At 40.2% G+C, this 15,800-nt stretch overlaps 1 protein-coding gene across 6 annotated transcripts in view; it reads left to right on the forward strand.

Annotated features, from left to right (window-relative positions):
* STAM2 (signal transducing adaptor molecule 2) overlaps positions 1 to 15,800 on the forward strand; it is a 31,231-nt gene that overhangs the window by 8,923 nt on the left and 6,508 nt on the right. For 3 of the 6 annotated variants that reach the window (XM_044417744.1, XM_044417746.1, XM_044417749.1), the window contains exons 4-12: positions 2,649 to 2,744; positions 3,474 to 3,620; positions 6,147 to 6,216; positions 7,728 to 7,917; positions 9,889 to 9,983; positions 10,631 to 10,716; positions 10,870 to 10,957; positions 11,185 to 11,239; positions 14,489 to 14,642. In XM_044417744.1, the coding sequence (XP_044273679.1) occupies positions 2,649 to 2,744; positions 3,474 to 3,620; positions 6,147 to 6,216; positions 7,728 to 7,917; positions 9,889 to 9,983; positions 10,631 to 10,716; positions 10,870 to 10,957; positions 11,185 to 11,239; positions 14,489 to 14,642 (981 nt within the window). The remainder of the gene's footprint in view (positions 1 to 2,648; positions 2,745 to 3,473; positions 3,621 to 6,146; positions 6,217 to 7,727; positions 7,918 to 9,888; positions 9,984 to 10,630; positions 10,717 to 10,869; positions 10,958 to 11,184; positions 11,240 to 14,488; positions 14,643 to 15,800) is intronic. The other 3 variants (XM_044417745.1, XM_044417747.1, XM_044417748.1) reach the window with 2 other exon arrangements.

Genomic DNA, 15,800 nt, shown 5'->3' on the forward strand with positions numbered 1-15,800 from the left:
GGCAGCCATGCTAACCAAGATTGCCACTGAATTCAGGATGCAAATGACTCCCACAGCACACCAATGATAAAAGCTGCTCAGCCGTTATCTTTATTGTAGGCCACCTTGAGACTACAGTAGCAGGCGGCATGTAAATGAAAGGATAAATAATTAAGTCTCATGGCAGCAGCAGTAGTGATCCCCTTTGTGAGACTTCAAATGAGGCTCCTGCAGCCCTGGTTTATCCACAGATTCCATTCATCAGGCAACCCATGCAGTATCCCCCTGTCCTTCCAGAGCAGCCTTCACTGGTGGACCACACCTTGCAGCCTGCCAAAGGACACCAGCTTCTCCCCCCCCCCCCCGCCCCCGGCCCCATCACCACAGATGCACTCCTATAAGAATGGGGAGGCCACTGCAATGACCTCCAAACCCAGTGGACTCGGAACCTCCAGGAGTTCTGCAAGCACATCAGCTTCTTGGAGATGTTAGCTATTCACAATGCATGCCTTGCATTCCAATGATCTTGTATGGGCATCATGTCCAGAGAGGGACAACAGAACTGTGATATGTTGCATCAATAAGGATGGCACACAGTCCATACTGCTGATGAAACTGACTGTTGGGATTTGGGACTGGTGCATCAACAGGGACATCACCCGTGCAGCCATGTATGTGGTAGGCTTGAGCAACATCCTGGCAGACACGCTCAGTTACTTGAACCTTGGGGCACACGAGTGGTAGCTGAACACTGGTACCATCCATGACCTGTTTGACTCGTGAGGTGCACCCTCGATTGACTTGTTTGCCCCAGCCAACAATATGATGTGCATGATTTTCTGCTTCCAGACAAGGCAAAGGAACAGCTCTCTGAGAGATGCCTTCCTCCTCCAATGGAGGGGAATTCTATTCTATTCTTTTCTCCCTTTCCACCTGATCACAAGGGTGCTCACAAAGTTCAGGAGGAACAAGATGAACCGCATTCTTATCACATGGTGGCCAAGACAGCCATAGTTCATCTGACTCCTCTGGCACTGCTGTGCAAACTTTCTCTGACTAACATGTACCCTGGACCTGATCTCACAGGACTATGGCTGAGTTCTCCACCCTAGTATTGAGGCACTGTGCCTCATGGCATGGCACATCACAACATAGGCCCCAGAGTAGGGACTCAGAAACCATAACCATCCTCAGTGTGGTCCTCAAGAAGCTCCTGTTTGTTCAAATGGGACTGCCTTTACATGTCAGGAGAACTTTGTCCCGCAAAATGCCACTGTCAAGTAAATACTCAGCATCTTACAGATGCTCTTCCAGAAGGGGCTGAAACCGTCCTCCACCAGGGTATACTTAGTGAATCTCTTCCTCCCGCCCACCACTACAAAGGTGCTTAGTTTTCTCATACCCCGTATCCACCAGATCCTGAGGGACCTCCATAACATGCCCCCTCCATCTGCTCCTGTACGCTAGCATGGAGCTTCTTGATTGTGCTGCAGGCATTGACCAAGAACCCCTTTGAACCAGTGGTCACAGTTGACTTCTACCTCCTATCCTGGAAGGTCGTCTTCCTGGTGGCCATCCTGTCAGCCAGGTGTTGCAGTAAGCTGTGTGTCTTCCAGGAAGACCTTCCCTACCTCATCTTCCACAGAGACAAGGTAGCGCTCCGACCCAACCCAAGATCAGGTTGGCATTCCACTTCATCCAGGACATTGTCTCCCCAACCTTTTTCAACACTCCTACCAACTCAGTGGAATCCATCCTGCACTCACTGGACATCTAAAGGGTCCTTGTGTTTTACCACTCTAGGACAGAATCCTTCTGCCACAAACCAAGACTTCATTTGTTCCTCTGTACTCAGATGGGTGAACTAGGTCATGAACACCATTTCTCTGGCCTACAAGCTACCTGGCTTTCGACTTGTAGGTCATCCAAAGGTTCACCCAAATGATTGCCACATCCATAGCCCTCCTCACAGAGACCCCATTGGAAGAAGTCTGCATAGCTGCCACATGGTTCATGCCGTCAACATTCATCAAACACTGCAGGCTAGACATCTATGCAAGGGCTGACTGCTCCTTCAGCAGAGTAGTCCTCTCCTTGATTTTCCAGTAATGACACCATCCCTCTATCCTGCCTGAGGTAAGCTCACTAGTTGCCCAAATGTGTGATGCACAGAAGCCAGGAAGAAGAAAGGCAGGTTGCTTATCTGTAACTGTTGTTCCCTGAGTTGCTGTCTGTTCATTCACATAACGTGTCCATTGGCCATACTTGGTGTTGTCCCTCTGACGATTGTCCCCTTGCTTACCAAGGGCGTACAGAGGCCAGGCCAGTCTGGGGTGCACAACACTTCACTCTCACTCACGGGACCCATGGCAGTCTCAATAGAACTGAGGGAATGGGAGGGAGCACCTTCCACATGAACCTGGAACAAGAAGGGGGAGAGGCTTCCCCCCAGTTGAACACTTAGGCATTGAATCTTCCCCACAACAGTCTCTGTGTAGGTGTGTGAATGCACATATTACCATTCCAAGAGCAGCGGTTACAGGTAAACAACCTGGCTTTACTTGTTAGAACCAAAAGGACCAAAACTCCTGTCATTACTTATATAGAGAATATGAATCTTATGTGGTTATTTTCACTGATTCAGTTTTGTCCTTCCTTTCACTTGTCAGCTATTAGGAGCCTGTGTTTCAAACTGTGGAAAAAATTTCCACTTGGAAATCTGTTCACGTGACTTTGCCAGTGAAGTACGTGTTATAATTAATAAGGTAAGGTTCTAATGAGCATTATACTTTCTGAAAATTAATGGAAAAATGTATTAATATAGTAGTGTCTTGATATCTGTCAGTATACTTCTGATGCCAGCTTAAGTTACAGAAATGAACATAAATTCTTGAAATATAAGCCAGAGAAATTAATGGAAGAAATAGGGTAAGGCTATACAAAACCACAATCAAATTGTACTCTGCGTATAACTATTCTGAAGAAAATTTTCCTGTTGCAATAGCTTAAGTAACAACTTTCATGCAGGTGCAAGAGATTGCAAAGAAAGAATAAATATTATCCTATGTGGTGGTACAACAGAAAGAGCAGAAGCATTTGTATGTTTGGAAATGTGTATGCTTGGATAATGCTAACTGTAACAACTCCCTATGAATCTATTGTAAACATTTTACCAACTCTTACTGCCTTCCAGATTTGAGAACAAGACTATTAAATTCTGTACAAACATAGGCCAGGATTCAAAGAACCACACCTGGTATAATTTAGCACCTTTTCTTTAAGCATCAGAAGCTTATATCACAGATTCGTTTTGAACCTACCTTCAAATGTTGCTGCAGATACAAGCTCTAAGCCCTTGTTGGTGTGCAGAACTAGCTTTGTGGATCTTTCAATTTTAACTGTAATTTTAAAAGTTTGCTTTGTAAACTATGTTGTAAATTCATGTCTGCTTGTTTATGCACATGGGTGTCTTTATGTGTTCTTTCTTTTTTTAGGCTCATCCTAAAGTATGTGAAAAATTAAAAGCTTTAATGGTAGAATGGTCGGAAGAATTTCAGAAAGACCCACAGTTTAGTCTAATATCAGCAACTATTAAATCTTTAAAGGAAGAAGGGATTACATTTCCTACAGCTGGGTCACAGGTAAGAGACTATATTTGATTCTGTTTAAGCATATTTAAAATTTTGAAGATACAGAACTATACTTTAGTTAAATTAATTGAAATACTGAGCTTGCTTCCTCCTTAGTAAATGTTTGGTTTTGAGATTATGACTAGAGTTTTGACAACTAATCAGTGACAACTATAGTAAAGTGTATATTCTTGCCTTCAAAAAGGACTCTTCCCTGGTCAGTGTACAAATTAAAAAACAGGCCTTAAAATGATGCCATAAGTTGGATTACCTGTATTGCCTTGATAGGACTTCTAGCATCAGCAAGCCAAAGGTTTTAATATTTTTGTTGTATAATTTATATTTGTTTATATTTTTTTGTTGTTGTGAGCCACCCCGAGGCTTTGTTGCTATGGGGGCGGCATAAAAATGTTTAAATAAATAAAGGTCCAGATAGATGCAAAATAGGATAATGTCAACTTCACGTGCCATTCCTTCTCACACTCCTGCCTAATACTGCATCCTGTGACTTGGTTGTGCTGTTGGAAAATGTCATGCTCATCCTTAATAAGACTGCATTGCTGGTGTTCATTACTGGCACCTTGGTGGATGAACAGAGTGTTGTAGATTTCTCCCAGCTCTGTCTGCTTAGATAGTCCATGCAAGACCAGGCTGGAGCAAGGGAGTTGTGATGATCTGTTAAAGTACCAGTATGCTTGTAAGCAACCCAAGGTGACAAACATGGGTCTCTGCATTCCTGACAGCAAGAATTCTATGAGGCAGATGAGGCTGAGAGTCTGTGACTGGCATTTGAGGTAGTTTAGATTGAGAGTGAACACTGCATTCCCATGTCCTGTTCTATGGCATCAAAATATTTCCAATTCCTGAAAAACCATCCTTGGACCCATAATATCAATCATCTGGTTACAAAGAACTTCTTCTTGGGTAAAGTGCTCAAGAGAGTACTGATCTTTTAGCTGTAGTTGCTCTAGAATAAAACTGATTCCATTCTGGTTTCAGGCTCTACTTCAGGACTCAGCTATAGTAAAGTATAGTATAGTATATTAATATCGTTTTTATGGTAAGGAACCCAAGGTGACTTACATAATCATCTCAATTTTTCTGTATTTTCTTAATATGTATATTGTGAAATGTTCAGAATTGTAGGTTATTAAGCAATATAACATAGTGTGTATAAACATTAAAAGCAAGCACATGTAGATGTGTTATCACACTGAACTGTTTCGGAACAGGGGGATCTCACAAGATGGAAATAAATTTATTAGAAACTTACACTTAAGCCTAGTAACTTCTGGATAGAGACCCTTTTCCAGGATTGCAGATCAATGTCACTTTCGTGCTGGCTCAGACATGCATAAACTAGTGTCAGGCTTGGTTGTTTCTTTGCCCTGTTGCCCAGTCCCTGACTTCCTCTTTCTCAGCAAATGATATTCTGTGCCTCTGTCAATATTAGACAAAGTGTGTCTTGCCTTCAAAAATGGCAATGAGGAGCAAATCAGAGCATATAGGGAGAGGCAGGAGCGGGCAAATCTAAGCTTCTGCACATAGTGCTAAATCATAGTTTTGTATTGCTTTTGTAGTATTTATGCTGTCCCTTGGGAACTGATTGTGTCTTTGTTTAAGGGGCAGTGTAAGAGACCACCAGGACTCACAGGGTCAAGTCATCCTCATGCTCTTGCTGTAGATTCCCAAGCAGTCAGGTGTGAGGAAAAAGGTGAAAGGGAAAGCTACCTGAGAGAATTTCCAGTCAGTAAGGTTAGGCTAGCCCAGCTAGGGGAAAGTGGAACTGCATCAGCAACACCTGGGACGTATCCACAGCAGCCTGTTAAGTTCGGAGAGGTAGCAGGAGAGGGAATTGCTATATGACATGCCAGAAGGCGGCAGAGGGTCCTCCCCTGCCCTGGCTTTGTTTGTGAAGGAGTCTGGAAGGACCCAGCAGGGAAAGATGAAAACACCGCTGGCATATTTAAACCTGGATGTAGCATCTGGCATGGAAGTGCAGAAGAAGCATCAAGCACAGAGAGACTCGGGAAGGCTGTCCCACAGGAACAGACAAGCCTTGGTCCAAGGAGGTGTGCCGCCTGAAGGGCAAGTGCTTCAAACCAAGACTTGGATATTTGAGAGATGCCAGGCTGGCAAAAGGGGAAGGGAAGCTTATGTCTTTACTTTAAACAAGAACGTCTAGGCTGGTTGAATTTCACTGTGGTAACGGAGGCAAAGACTTATAAATAAGGGCTGCTATTTGAGAGTCTTGTGGATATGGAGGCTACAGAAGAGAGTAAGTTCAATGTACCCCTGCCTGACAACAGGTTCACAGACAGTACGTGACATTACTTTGTGAATGAATTGAATCAGATGAGATGCTTCCACAGAAGGATTTCTATCCAAAATGTGTTCCTAGCACCTCCTAAATTTCCTGTCCATTATTGTTCCAAATAACTTAAACATGGTACCACAGAGCAGCTACAAGCAACATACAAGCAAATATAGAACTTTTCCACTGGATGTAGCATATTTATGTTGCAAGTTCATTTACAGAGTCCATCAATGACTGCCAACAATGGTGCATCATCTAGCAAAAACAAAGAGGATGAAGATATTGCTAAAGGTAAAATATTAGTCACGTACATCTTGAGTGATGAAATATTTCAAGTGTTTCTAAGTTTGTGCTCAGAAGCACAATTTTATGCTTAAAATGCACAACATTTTCCATTTAAAGACATCTGAACCCATGAAATGGAAAATGCTAGGAAAGAAGGTGCTAAGGGAAGAAGAAATGGATCTTCTATTTTTAAGGTTGTGAAGGAAGTAGGAAAACTAAGTTGCTTCTCAGAAAATGTGTACTCCCTTTCACAGAGCTTTCAAGATACCTATCATTTAAGTCTTTTGAAACCATTAGTGCTTAGCATTGCAACCTGTCAAGAACTGACATTTTTTTTAAGCTCATAAACACTTTCAGTTTTGAATCCTTAATTCCTCATAGCTATACCTAACAGCCTACAAAACTCTCCATGAGTTCACTTGAGTTAGTATATTTAATACAATTTAAATATTCTTTTCACCAAAGTAGTCCTCTAGGAATCTTGCGCTATGCCTCAAGTGTAATCAATTGGTTGTCTCCTTTTACATGTAATTGTATAACTTCTTTATTGCCATCAGTGGCTTAGTCAGTTCTGCATTTAAAACCCATGTCAGAAAAACTCCAGTCTGTGGGCCACTCAATTCATTCAATTCAAAACTCCAATCTGTGGGCCACTCAATTCATTCAATTCAATTGAATTCATTCAATTCACCATATTGAATGAATTAAGGATTGCAAGTTGTGCTGTTAGTCCAACTGGATCATGTCATTGGTCCTGTTGAGATATTACCCTGTGAGAGAACTTATTTTATATACAGATGCCTCTCTTTGATGTATTCTATTGTCCACAGTGGTATTAAAGAATGAACATTCTCAATAGTCAACTTCCAGACCAGGACTGAGCTATAGTATGGTTTGAATAATTTAAACATATTGCAATCCAAAATACTTCTACTTAAGATTCCGAATGTGTACTTGTATAATAGGCTGCAACTGAATTTTTACAATTTTTGTCCATGTTGCACTGTCAAATTACTTACTGCATTAAAGACCTTTAGAGCATTTGTTCTCGAATAGTTGGGACCATATGACACAGTATCCTGAAGCAGATGGTGTCTTCTCTCCTTGATGAAATCAGCATCCTCTGCCAGAAAAGCTTGAGTGATGCACTGTTTGAAAAGTAGAATGGGAGAGAGTTTGAATACCTCTTTTCACTGTGAATTGAGGAAACTCAGAAGGAATTGATGCCTTGTTACACTGTCATCTTACGTGTGGTGTTAGAGTTAGGTTCTGTTCTATCCTTTGAACACCAGTATTGGGATTAGTACCTTAATCTACATCTTCTTAAACGCAAAAGTAGGCTGAAGTGCAAATGTACAAGAGAGGATCTCTGTATATCTTGGGCTCAAGAAGCTAGCTGAAAATGAGTCCCATATTCAAAGGTTTTACCAAACATACTACATTGTAAAATCTGAAATTAACACTTTCATATTTATTTCGATCAGTATAAAATACATTTTCTTGTCTCCAAATCATAGCTATTGAATTATCTTTGCAAGAACAAAAACAACAACAAACAGACACAAAATCTTTATACCCATCTGTAGAAGTTCAGCAGAACAATCAGAAATTCTCACGAAAAGTGCGAGCCTTATATGACTTTGAAGCTGTCGAGGACAATGAGCTTACCTTTAAGAGTGGAGATATTATTGTTGTTTTGGATGACAGGTATGTTGTATTTTGGGCTCTATTTGGGCAAGGGGTTACTGAGCTAAGCATATATGTGCTTTATTTATTCTATTATTGCTTGCTGCTTTCTTTGAACAGTCACTCTGCTGAAACATCATAAAACACTTCTGCAAATCATTTAGATCAAATGCTTTAAAAGCCTTTGTAGTGGATTTCTCTTCTTGAAATTCTAAAAGGATTATGTACCATTAAGCTATAAGGAAGCTTTTGCAACAGAATTTATTTAAACTCTAACTACACATGTCTAGTGGTGTGGAAGCCTGTTATCTCCACCCTATTTCCAAAGCCTATTGATTGCTTTTCAAATATAAGAACACAAATTGAAGCAGAACCAAAGCAGTAAATTACCAAGACTGGAATACTTGCTTGTATGTAGTTCCATTGAAATTAACAGAACTTTCAAACAGAAATATTCAGGATTGTGATATGACCTGATAATTACAGTCATTCCAGCTTCTGATCTTCAGAGCCCCAAGTTTATTGTCAGCCCCAGAAAAGTTCTTTATGACTAAGCATTTTACCCAAAGGCTTACAATTACTATAGAAGTAATTGTTACTCCAGTTGTATGTTAACATGCATTTCTCTTGTTCAAATAAAACTTACAACTAGCTATTGGATCTGTGTGTGCTGCTACCCTTCCCCTCTTTTTTGGCTTGGCCTTCTGGAGAAGATTGGAAGATTTTCCTACTGTTTTCAGCAAACCATTGTTTATGTCCTTATCCCAAACTCTAATTTATGGAAACAAGCCAGGATTGTAAACCATAGTCTGAACTTGGATTGGTTGTATAAACTGGACTCAGGCATAATGAAGAACTGTAATGACTTTGAAAACAGAAGTGAAAACATGTAATCTTGCAGTCATGCCAGAGGGTATAACTGGAGGGTGGAGTTGATGAGCTGAGGCGCACTCATCCAAATGTAGCCAGTGAATTTCCAAAGTTTTTGAATGGCTTTTTGGCTTGAAGACTGGAGGCCATGCAAACTGGCTAGCCTACAACATGTATCTTTACAGAGGGTTTGCAGCAGCACTGACAATAAGGAACAGTTTCTTCAAACCAAGAAATGCCTCCCAGGAGTGCAGTTCTCTTCCAAGTTGGCAACACTTGGTTTTCAAGCAAATACTTGCATTTTTTTAAGACACAAGGGGATGCATGTTGCCCAGCCCTAGTTGAAAGTAATATAGAAGGTTGCATCATAGCAGTGCCTAAAGTAAAAAAACATGACTCTTTGTGAGCTAGATGGACCTTTTCCATTTTTGATTCTTCAACACAGCTGAAGATTGCAGTCTTAGTTAGAAATGAGACACTGAATTCTTATATTTGCAGTTGGGGATTCATTGTACTTGTGTGAAATAACTTTGCTGATCATACAGTTAAGTGATCAGCAAAATTCATACTTTTGAGAAGCCTGAAAATAAATACACACACATACAGAGAGAGAGAGAATGAATTTTAAATAGCTTGTTTGAATCAGTTTTGTATCATATAAAAATTAATGGTACTTTAGTCTGAGGGTTTGGAAGACATCTTTTTCTCTCTCCTAACTGAAAAGTTACAAAGAAGAATAAAAAAATAGAGTGGGTTGAATATATGCAGTAAAATATATTTAAACTTGTACTCAGGTGGTGCTTTGGGAAGATTCTGCCCCCATTCACAGGATTCTCTTCTGTTAGTAGTGTGCATTGTAGAAGGCCTTGGGCAGTTTGGAAGGAAGGGCAGTTTGCAATGTTTTAATTGTAGCAGGAAGCTGAGGCTTCTATAGCTGGCTTTTTGGTAATAGAACAAGGATTGCATGAAGGCAAGATACAAATACTGCTTCTATATTAAGGGAAAATCTGGATATTTTCTTAAAGGAAGAATGGGAAAGAATGCAAGTTGAAGGGGAGGAGGCAAGAGATATAATATTGTAGTTCAGTTGTGTGTGTTAAAATGTATATCTTTATTGCTTAGTGATGCCAACTGGTGGAAAGGAGAAAATCACAGAGGAGTGGGATTGTTCCCATCTAATTTTGTGACTTCTAACTTAAATGATGAATCTGAGTCAGGTAAGCTGAGTAAAAACTTGGTCCTGAACACTTTAAAAATGATATATCAAGTATTATCCCACATTAATGTAGGAAAGCACCATGAAACAAAATGACTAAATACCCTAGAATTAAATACCCTGGATATGCAATCTAATTCTCTGACTCACAATGCCTAATTGTGTTCAGCCTGTCAGACCACTTTTACTCCATGCAATATAATAAGAGAGCCTGCATTTTTTTTGAAAAGTAACTTTCCATAGGTCTGTTAGTGGTGTAGTATTTCAGGGCAAAGCTGCATATGAAGATGGCATGAAGTTCTGTTCATGAAGAGACTTTGTTCATAAATGTGGTGTTCCTGCCCAATCAAACATGTTGCAGTTGCCAAACAGCATTCAAGTATCACAAGTTAGTCATAATTAAAAATCTTGAGAAATTACCTTTAATTTGATGTCTGAGTACTTTGCTCAGAGCGCACAGTAAAAGATGTTGTCTTAACCATGAACAGAATTTAAAAATTATTTTCCATTTGCCCATCTCTGAAGAGTTTCTGCAGAAAGCTTAGCAGGCTGCATATTATGAGTTATATTTGCAGATGAGATTAAAGAGAAATATTCTGGATTGAGATATTAGACTGAAGAGAAATGCATACTCTCATGTTCTCTTAGCAGCAACTGTGGATAAGAACTCTTCCTTTGAAGATATTGCTGAGGAAGTTACAAAAACTGAGCCTGAGCCAGTTTACATAGATGAGGTATGTGGTGGCTTTCAAATGGTACAAAATAATTTAGTTAAAACTCTCTTGAAGAGACAACTGTATGATTTTGTCATGGGAGAGAAACTGAATGTTTCAGGCTTCCTCCTGAAAAAGCTTTAACTTTCTAGTGATTTTTTCCCTGTTTTTAAGAATAAGATGGACAAGGCATTGCAGTTACTTCAGAGCATAGATCCAACAGATCCTAAACCTGATTCTTCTGATCTTCTGGATTTAGAAGGTAACTTTGATTGCTGATGAATGTGCTAACATTCCAGAACTACTAGCAAGTTAATTCTCCTTTGTTCACTAAACTAAGTCTGAAAGGAAGATGGGTGGGTATGGTAGGGTGCTAACCCATCACCATCTGGAATCCATATTTCATGGCAGACATTTTTTATATTGCTTGCAGTCTCTTCAACAAGTCTGATCACTTACTGAACAAAATTAACATGTTTGTATTCCTAGATATCTGCCAACAGATGGGTCCCATGATAGATGAAAAACTAGAAGAAATTGATAGGTAAGACAGTCCATGTGACACTTGAAAGCAAAAGATGTACTATATGCTTTGACAGCAGGAGAGTCCAAGTGGTGGGGCAGAGGCAGGGCAAAAGTGTCACGACAGTCTTTGAATTCCCTACAGGTAGCAACCAATACTACATAAAGAGAAAACTGAGGTACCATATGTGGAAAGGATGGAATGAAGAAACCACACAGCCATGCAAATGTGCTCCTTTGGACCAACATTCTCCTGTTCCAGCAACAACTCCCTTTCCACAGAGAGCCTTTAAGATGATGAGTGGGAGGGGAAAATCCATGCAGCCAGAGTAACAAAACAAGGATAGTACTCAAAATAAGGCTTGGTTTTCTCAGATTCATATAGAAAAGCTGCCTTTGAAACACAGGAGCAAGTGCTGAAAGCATCTAAAAATCAGTGCCTTAAATAATCATCACAAAGAATCCACCACTGCAGGCCTACTGAGAAGCCACACAAAAGAGCATTCTAGATTATGTATATCTCATAAGAATTAAGACCTGGATGTCTCAGGATAAAGTATGGGCATGCTTTTCCACCTAATACTAATAACAATGAGTATATCCCTTGGAAATCCAGCAGGGAACCTTTACAAAACACAGATCCACCCCTCCCCCACATGACAGTCATCTGAGTGGGATGGTGTAAATTGGTGTCCTGCAACAGTTGGGGATTGGACCCAATGGCCTTCAAAAACATGGCATACTTAATTGCTGGAATTGGAGCAGCTGTTCCTCTTCTTCCTCTGACCTTTGTGAGGTGGTGGAAGGCCGGTGATCTGCAGCTGCCCTAACTCCTGGGCGCCTTCGTACCTCCCAGAAGACTCCCTCTTTAGATCACCCCCAAGATTGCTTCTGATTGGCCAACTCAGGCTAATGGCCTTAACTAAGCCAATTTTTTTTAGCACTGCTCTGAAGAAAGGTGTTGGAATTGCCTGAGTGGGTGTCAGACTGACTCCAGAATGTTTCTGCTTCAGGAGAAGGGCTTGAAACTGTAGGAATGGTCTGTGCATGTGTGGAAATTCATACATGTTCACTTATAAAGCTGAAGTTGCTGTGCTACCTCCAGTAGCACAGGGGTAGCATCAGTCAGCCACCATGGAGAAACTGCTGGCAGCTTGGCAAAGAGGAAATCTTTATTTTGAAAAGTTATGGAGGGGAACTGGAACACAAATGTAGGACGTAAAGCAGAATCCAGTGTTGTGGGAGAATTTGGCCTGGGTCAGAAATGAAGCAGGAGAATAACTCGCGAAATTCTGTGGAGCCAGCCATCTGTTTAATGCAAACACATACTTCAGGCATCCTGTCAGTTGAGGGTACACGTGGCAATCACCAGATGGCCAATACAGAAATCTAATAGATCACATAATTGCAGATAAGAGATGGAGAAGCTCTCTTTTCACTCTCAGAACAAGACTAGGAGCAGAATGTGGTGCTGACCATGAATGAATAATCTTGAAAATCAGCGTAAAGCTGTGAAAGGTCACTAACAGAAGCATGGCGACAAAATATAACTTAAATAATGCATATAGATTAGCTGCTGAAGTGCATCAAAGAATTTCAGAAGATGATCAATCTATGCTTTATAGACTACAGTAAAGCCTTTGGTTGTGTGGGTCATGAGGAGTTATCCAAGGTCCTGAAAGAATGATGTCCCAATGGGTGACCTGTATGAAGGACAAGAAGCTACTGTTAAGAAGGAATATGGAGACACATGGAATATGGAGAGAATATGGTTTCCTATAGACAAAGGCATCAGGCAAGGGTATATATTATTTCCTTATCTCTTCAAACTTTCTACAGAAATATAAGGAATGCAGGTCAGGATCAGAGGAAGGAGGAGTTAAAATAGATCAGTTTAAGATACACAGATGGTTCCACCTAGTTGACAGAAAGCAACAGTGACTTGAAATGATTCCTGATGAAGGTAAAAAAGTACAAAAGCAGGACTGCAGCTGAACATCCAGAAAATAAAAAATTGTAACATAGAACCTTAAGGTCAACAATAAAGAAATTGAAATTGTGAACAATTTTACATATCTGGGCCAGTATTCAATTCAGACGGAGGCTGCAACCAAGAAATCCAAAAGAGATTGGTGCTTGGAAGGGTAACAGTGAAGGAAATAGAAGAGATCAAGCGTCAGGATGTTTCACAGGAAACCAAGGCCAAGATCAGCCATACTATTGTATCCCCACTACACTGGACCCCAGTCACTGGTTTGAAAGCTGAACAGTGAAGAGAGATGATGGCAAGAAAACAGATGCATTTGAAACATGATGCCAGAAGAGAGATTTGAACTGGCAGAAAGCAAGTGGATCCTGGATCAAATACAGCCAAAACTTTCCCTGGCAATAAAAAATGATGAAACTGAAATTGTAACTTCAGGTACATCATTAAACAGCTACACTGGAGACTTAAATGAGCATAAGTTGATAACCTTTCTAGATATCCTTCAACTTGTCAAGATTTGTTTAGAAGTTGGTATCAAGCTTTGTACTAGGTTGTATACAAAGGTTGTTTTCAGGTTGCAAAGAGGTTAGAATGTAAAATTATTCATAGGGTTAAAAAACTGCATCTCTAATTTTGGGTATACATTTTCATTTATTCCTGGATTTTCAGCCGAGTACCATTTCTTTAGATTTGGTTGACTGTTGAGTGTAGCATAACGGTACATTGAGCTTTGAAGAGGGAGAGATACTGTCTTTATCTCCGGTTCCATCTGTAGAAATAACCATGTGGTACTTGGTAATGGGGACATGCTCCAATCGTTTCCTTCACTCCAGTCCCAGTTGTTATCTGGTGAACTTGAGCTAAAGTGTGTTAATCCCAGGATCTGCAGATTTCAGTCGCATCTTCCCTCAGTCTTTTCAGAATGATGCAGCTACTACTTTGCCCCATGATGGTGAGAGGGAAGAGAGCTACAATGGTGTATACCTGGACGAAGGTGGCCCATAGGTCAATTAATTAAGTGCTGTGGGGGACAGTGTGTGTAGAGCTGTATTTCTTCAGCAAGTGCAGGTAACCTTTAAATATTTAGATCATGAGAACTGAGCAAAGAGAGGTGGATACATTTCAGGAAAATGTGTTGTAGAGAGCCTTTCTTGGACTGAGTATTTAGATGCTAATAATTTTTTCCAAGGCACTTCTTAACTTTTACTATGCTCCATTTTAAACTTGAACACATAGGGAAATACATTGTAACTGAAAACCCTCCGTTTATCTCTCTTGAATTAGGAAGCATTCAGAATTGTCTGAATTAAATGTTAAACTGATGGAAGCTTTGGAACTCTACAACAAATTAATGAATGAAGCTCCTATATATTCTACATACTCAAAGATGAATCCATCCCCACACTACCCACCAACATCCGCAGGCGTAGCGGTGCAGGTCAGTGCCTTTTTTTAATTTTTGAGGCTTTGTAGTAAGAGCTCACGTTTTGATAGGTACTGGCTTGTGAAGTAGAGCAGGATTTACCCCTAACTGTTTTCATTTGGCTCTCTGAACCCTGCTGTGTGACTTGTCAGGATATGCTTGAACAGAACAGCACTGATTTTCCATTAAATGCAGCTTTTGACCTATACCAGAGATATTTGTGACTAGCGGAGCACCCCCATTCTGGTGGAGGCGTGTTCCATGACGGGTATGCTGCCTGCCACTGGATACACCCCAAAGACTTTCATTAGTTTGGAGTGGTGTGGCCTAATATTTTTCAAGTTTTTTCCATACACACACCCTGCTTTACCCTCTTAAGACAGTTCCTTGAAACACAGAAAGCAGTTTCTGGGCATGCAGGTGACTACAGTGGGAAGAAAATGATGCAAAAATACTTGTTTTGCAAGTGAATTTTATGAGTATTGATTAAGTTCCAAGCCAGTAAATTTACAGGTGAAGCATCTTGCTTTATAGCTTTGCATATCATTAGGTAGAACAATATATTTCCTTTCTTAGCTTTCACGTATGATGAGTCTACATAAAAGTCTTAATGGGGTACCATGTAAAGACTTGAAAACTAGATATACTGAAGCAATCTGCATTGTTACCTTTTTTGTGTTGCCACTAAAGACCAGTATCAGTATTTGCATTTTGCATTGAGGTGATGATACCCTTAATTCTTGCATTAAGATCAAAATACTTAGAAGAATACAAATAACAATATCCAATAAAGCCTTGATTTTCCCCTCTCTTGTTCCTTTAAGCAACAAGTTCTTTCTACATTGAATTAAATAACTTCAGCATCTAGGAAGTGAAATCACTCTAAACCTAAATACTCGTGTTAGTTTACTTAAGCAAAAACAAAGGGAGGGGTTAGGAGAATTTAAAGGCAATAATTAAGTGGGGTTTTTTAAAAGGAAAGTGTGGCTGCACATATTGGGTGGGCTTTACATAATCAGTGTGAAAAGAAGAGTTACTATGGTAACTGCCACATCAAAGATGATGCATTTAGCTATTATGCCTTTCCATGAATGCCTGAAAATGTTGAGAGAGTGATTATATTTGGGGGTGTAAAAGAAATTATGAGAATTAGACATCTCAAGTTCTAATATT

Source organism: Varanus komodoensis, unplaced genomic scaffold (genome assembly GCF_004798865.1).
Source record: "Varanus komodoensis strain SLA01 unplaced genomic scaffold, ASM479886v1 scaffold9, whole genome shotgun sequence".
NCBI classification, from domain to species: Eukaryota; Metazoa; Chordata; class Lepidosauria; order Squamata; family Varanidae; genus Varanus; species Varanus komodoensis.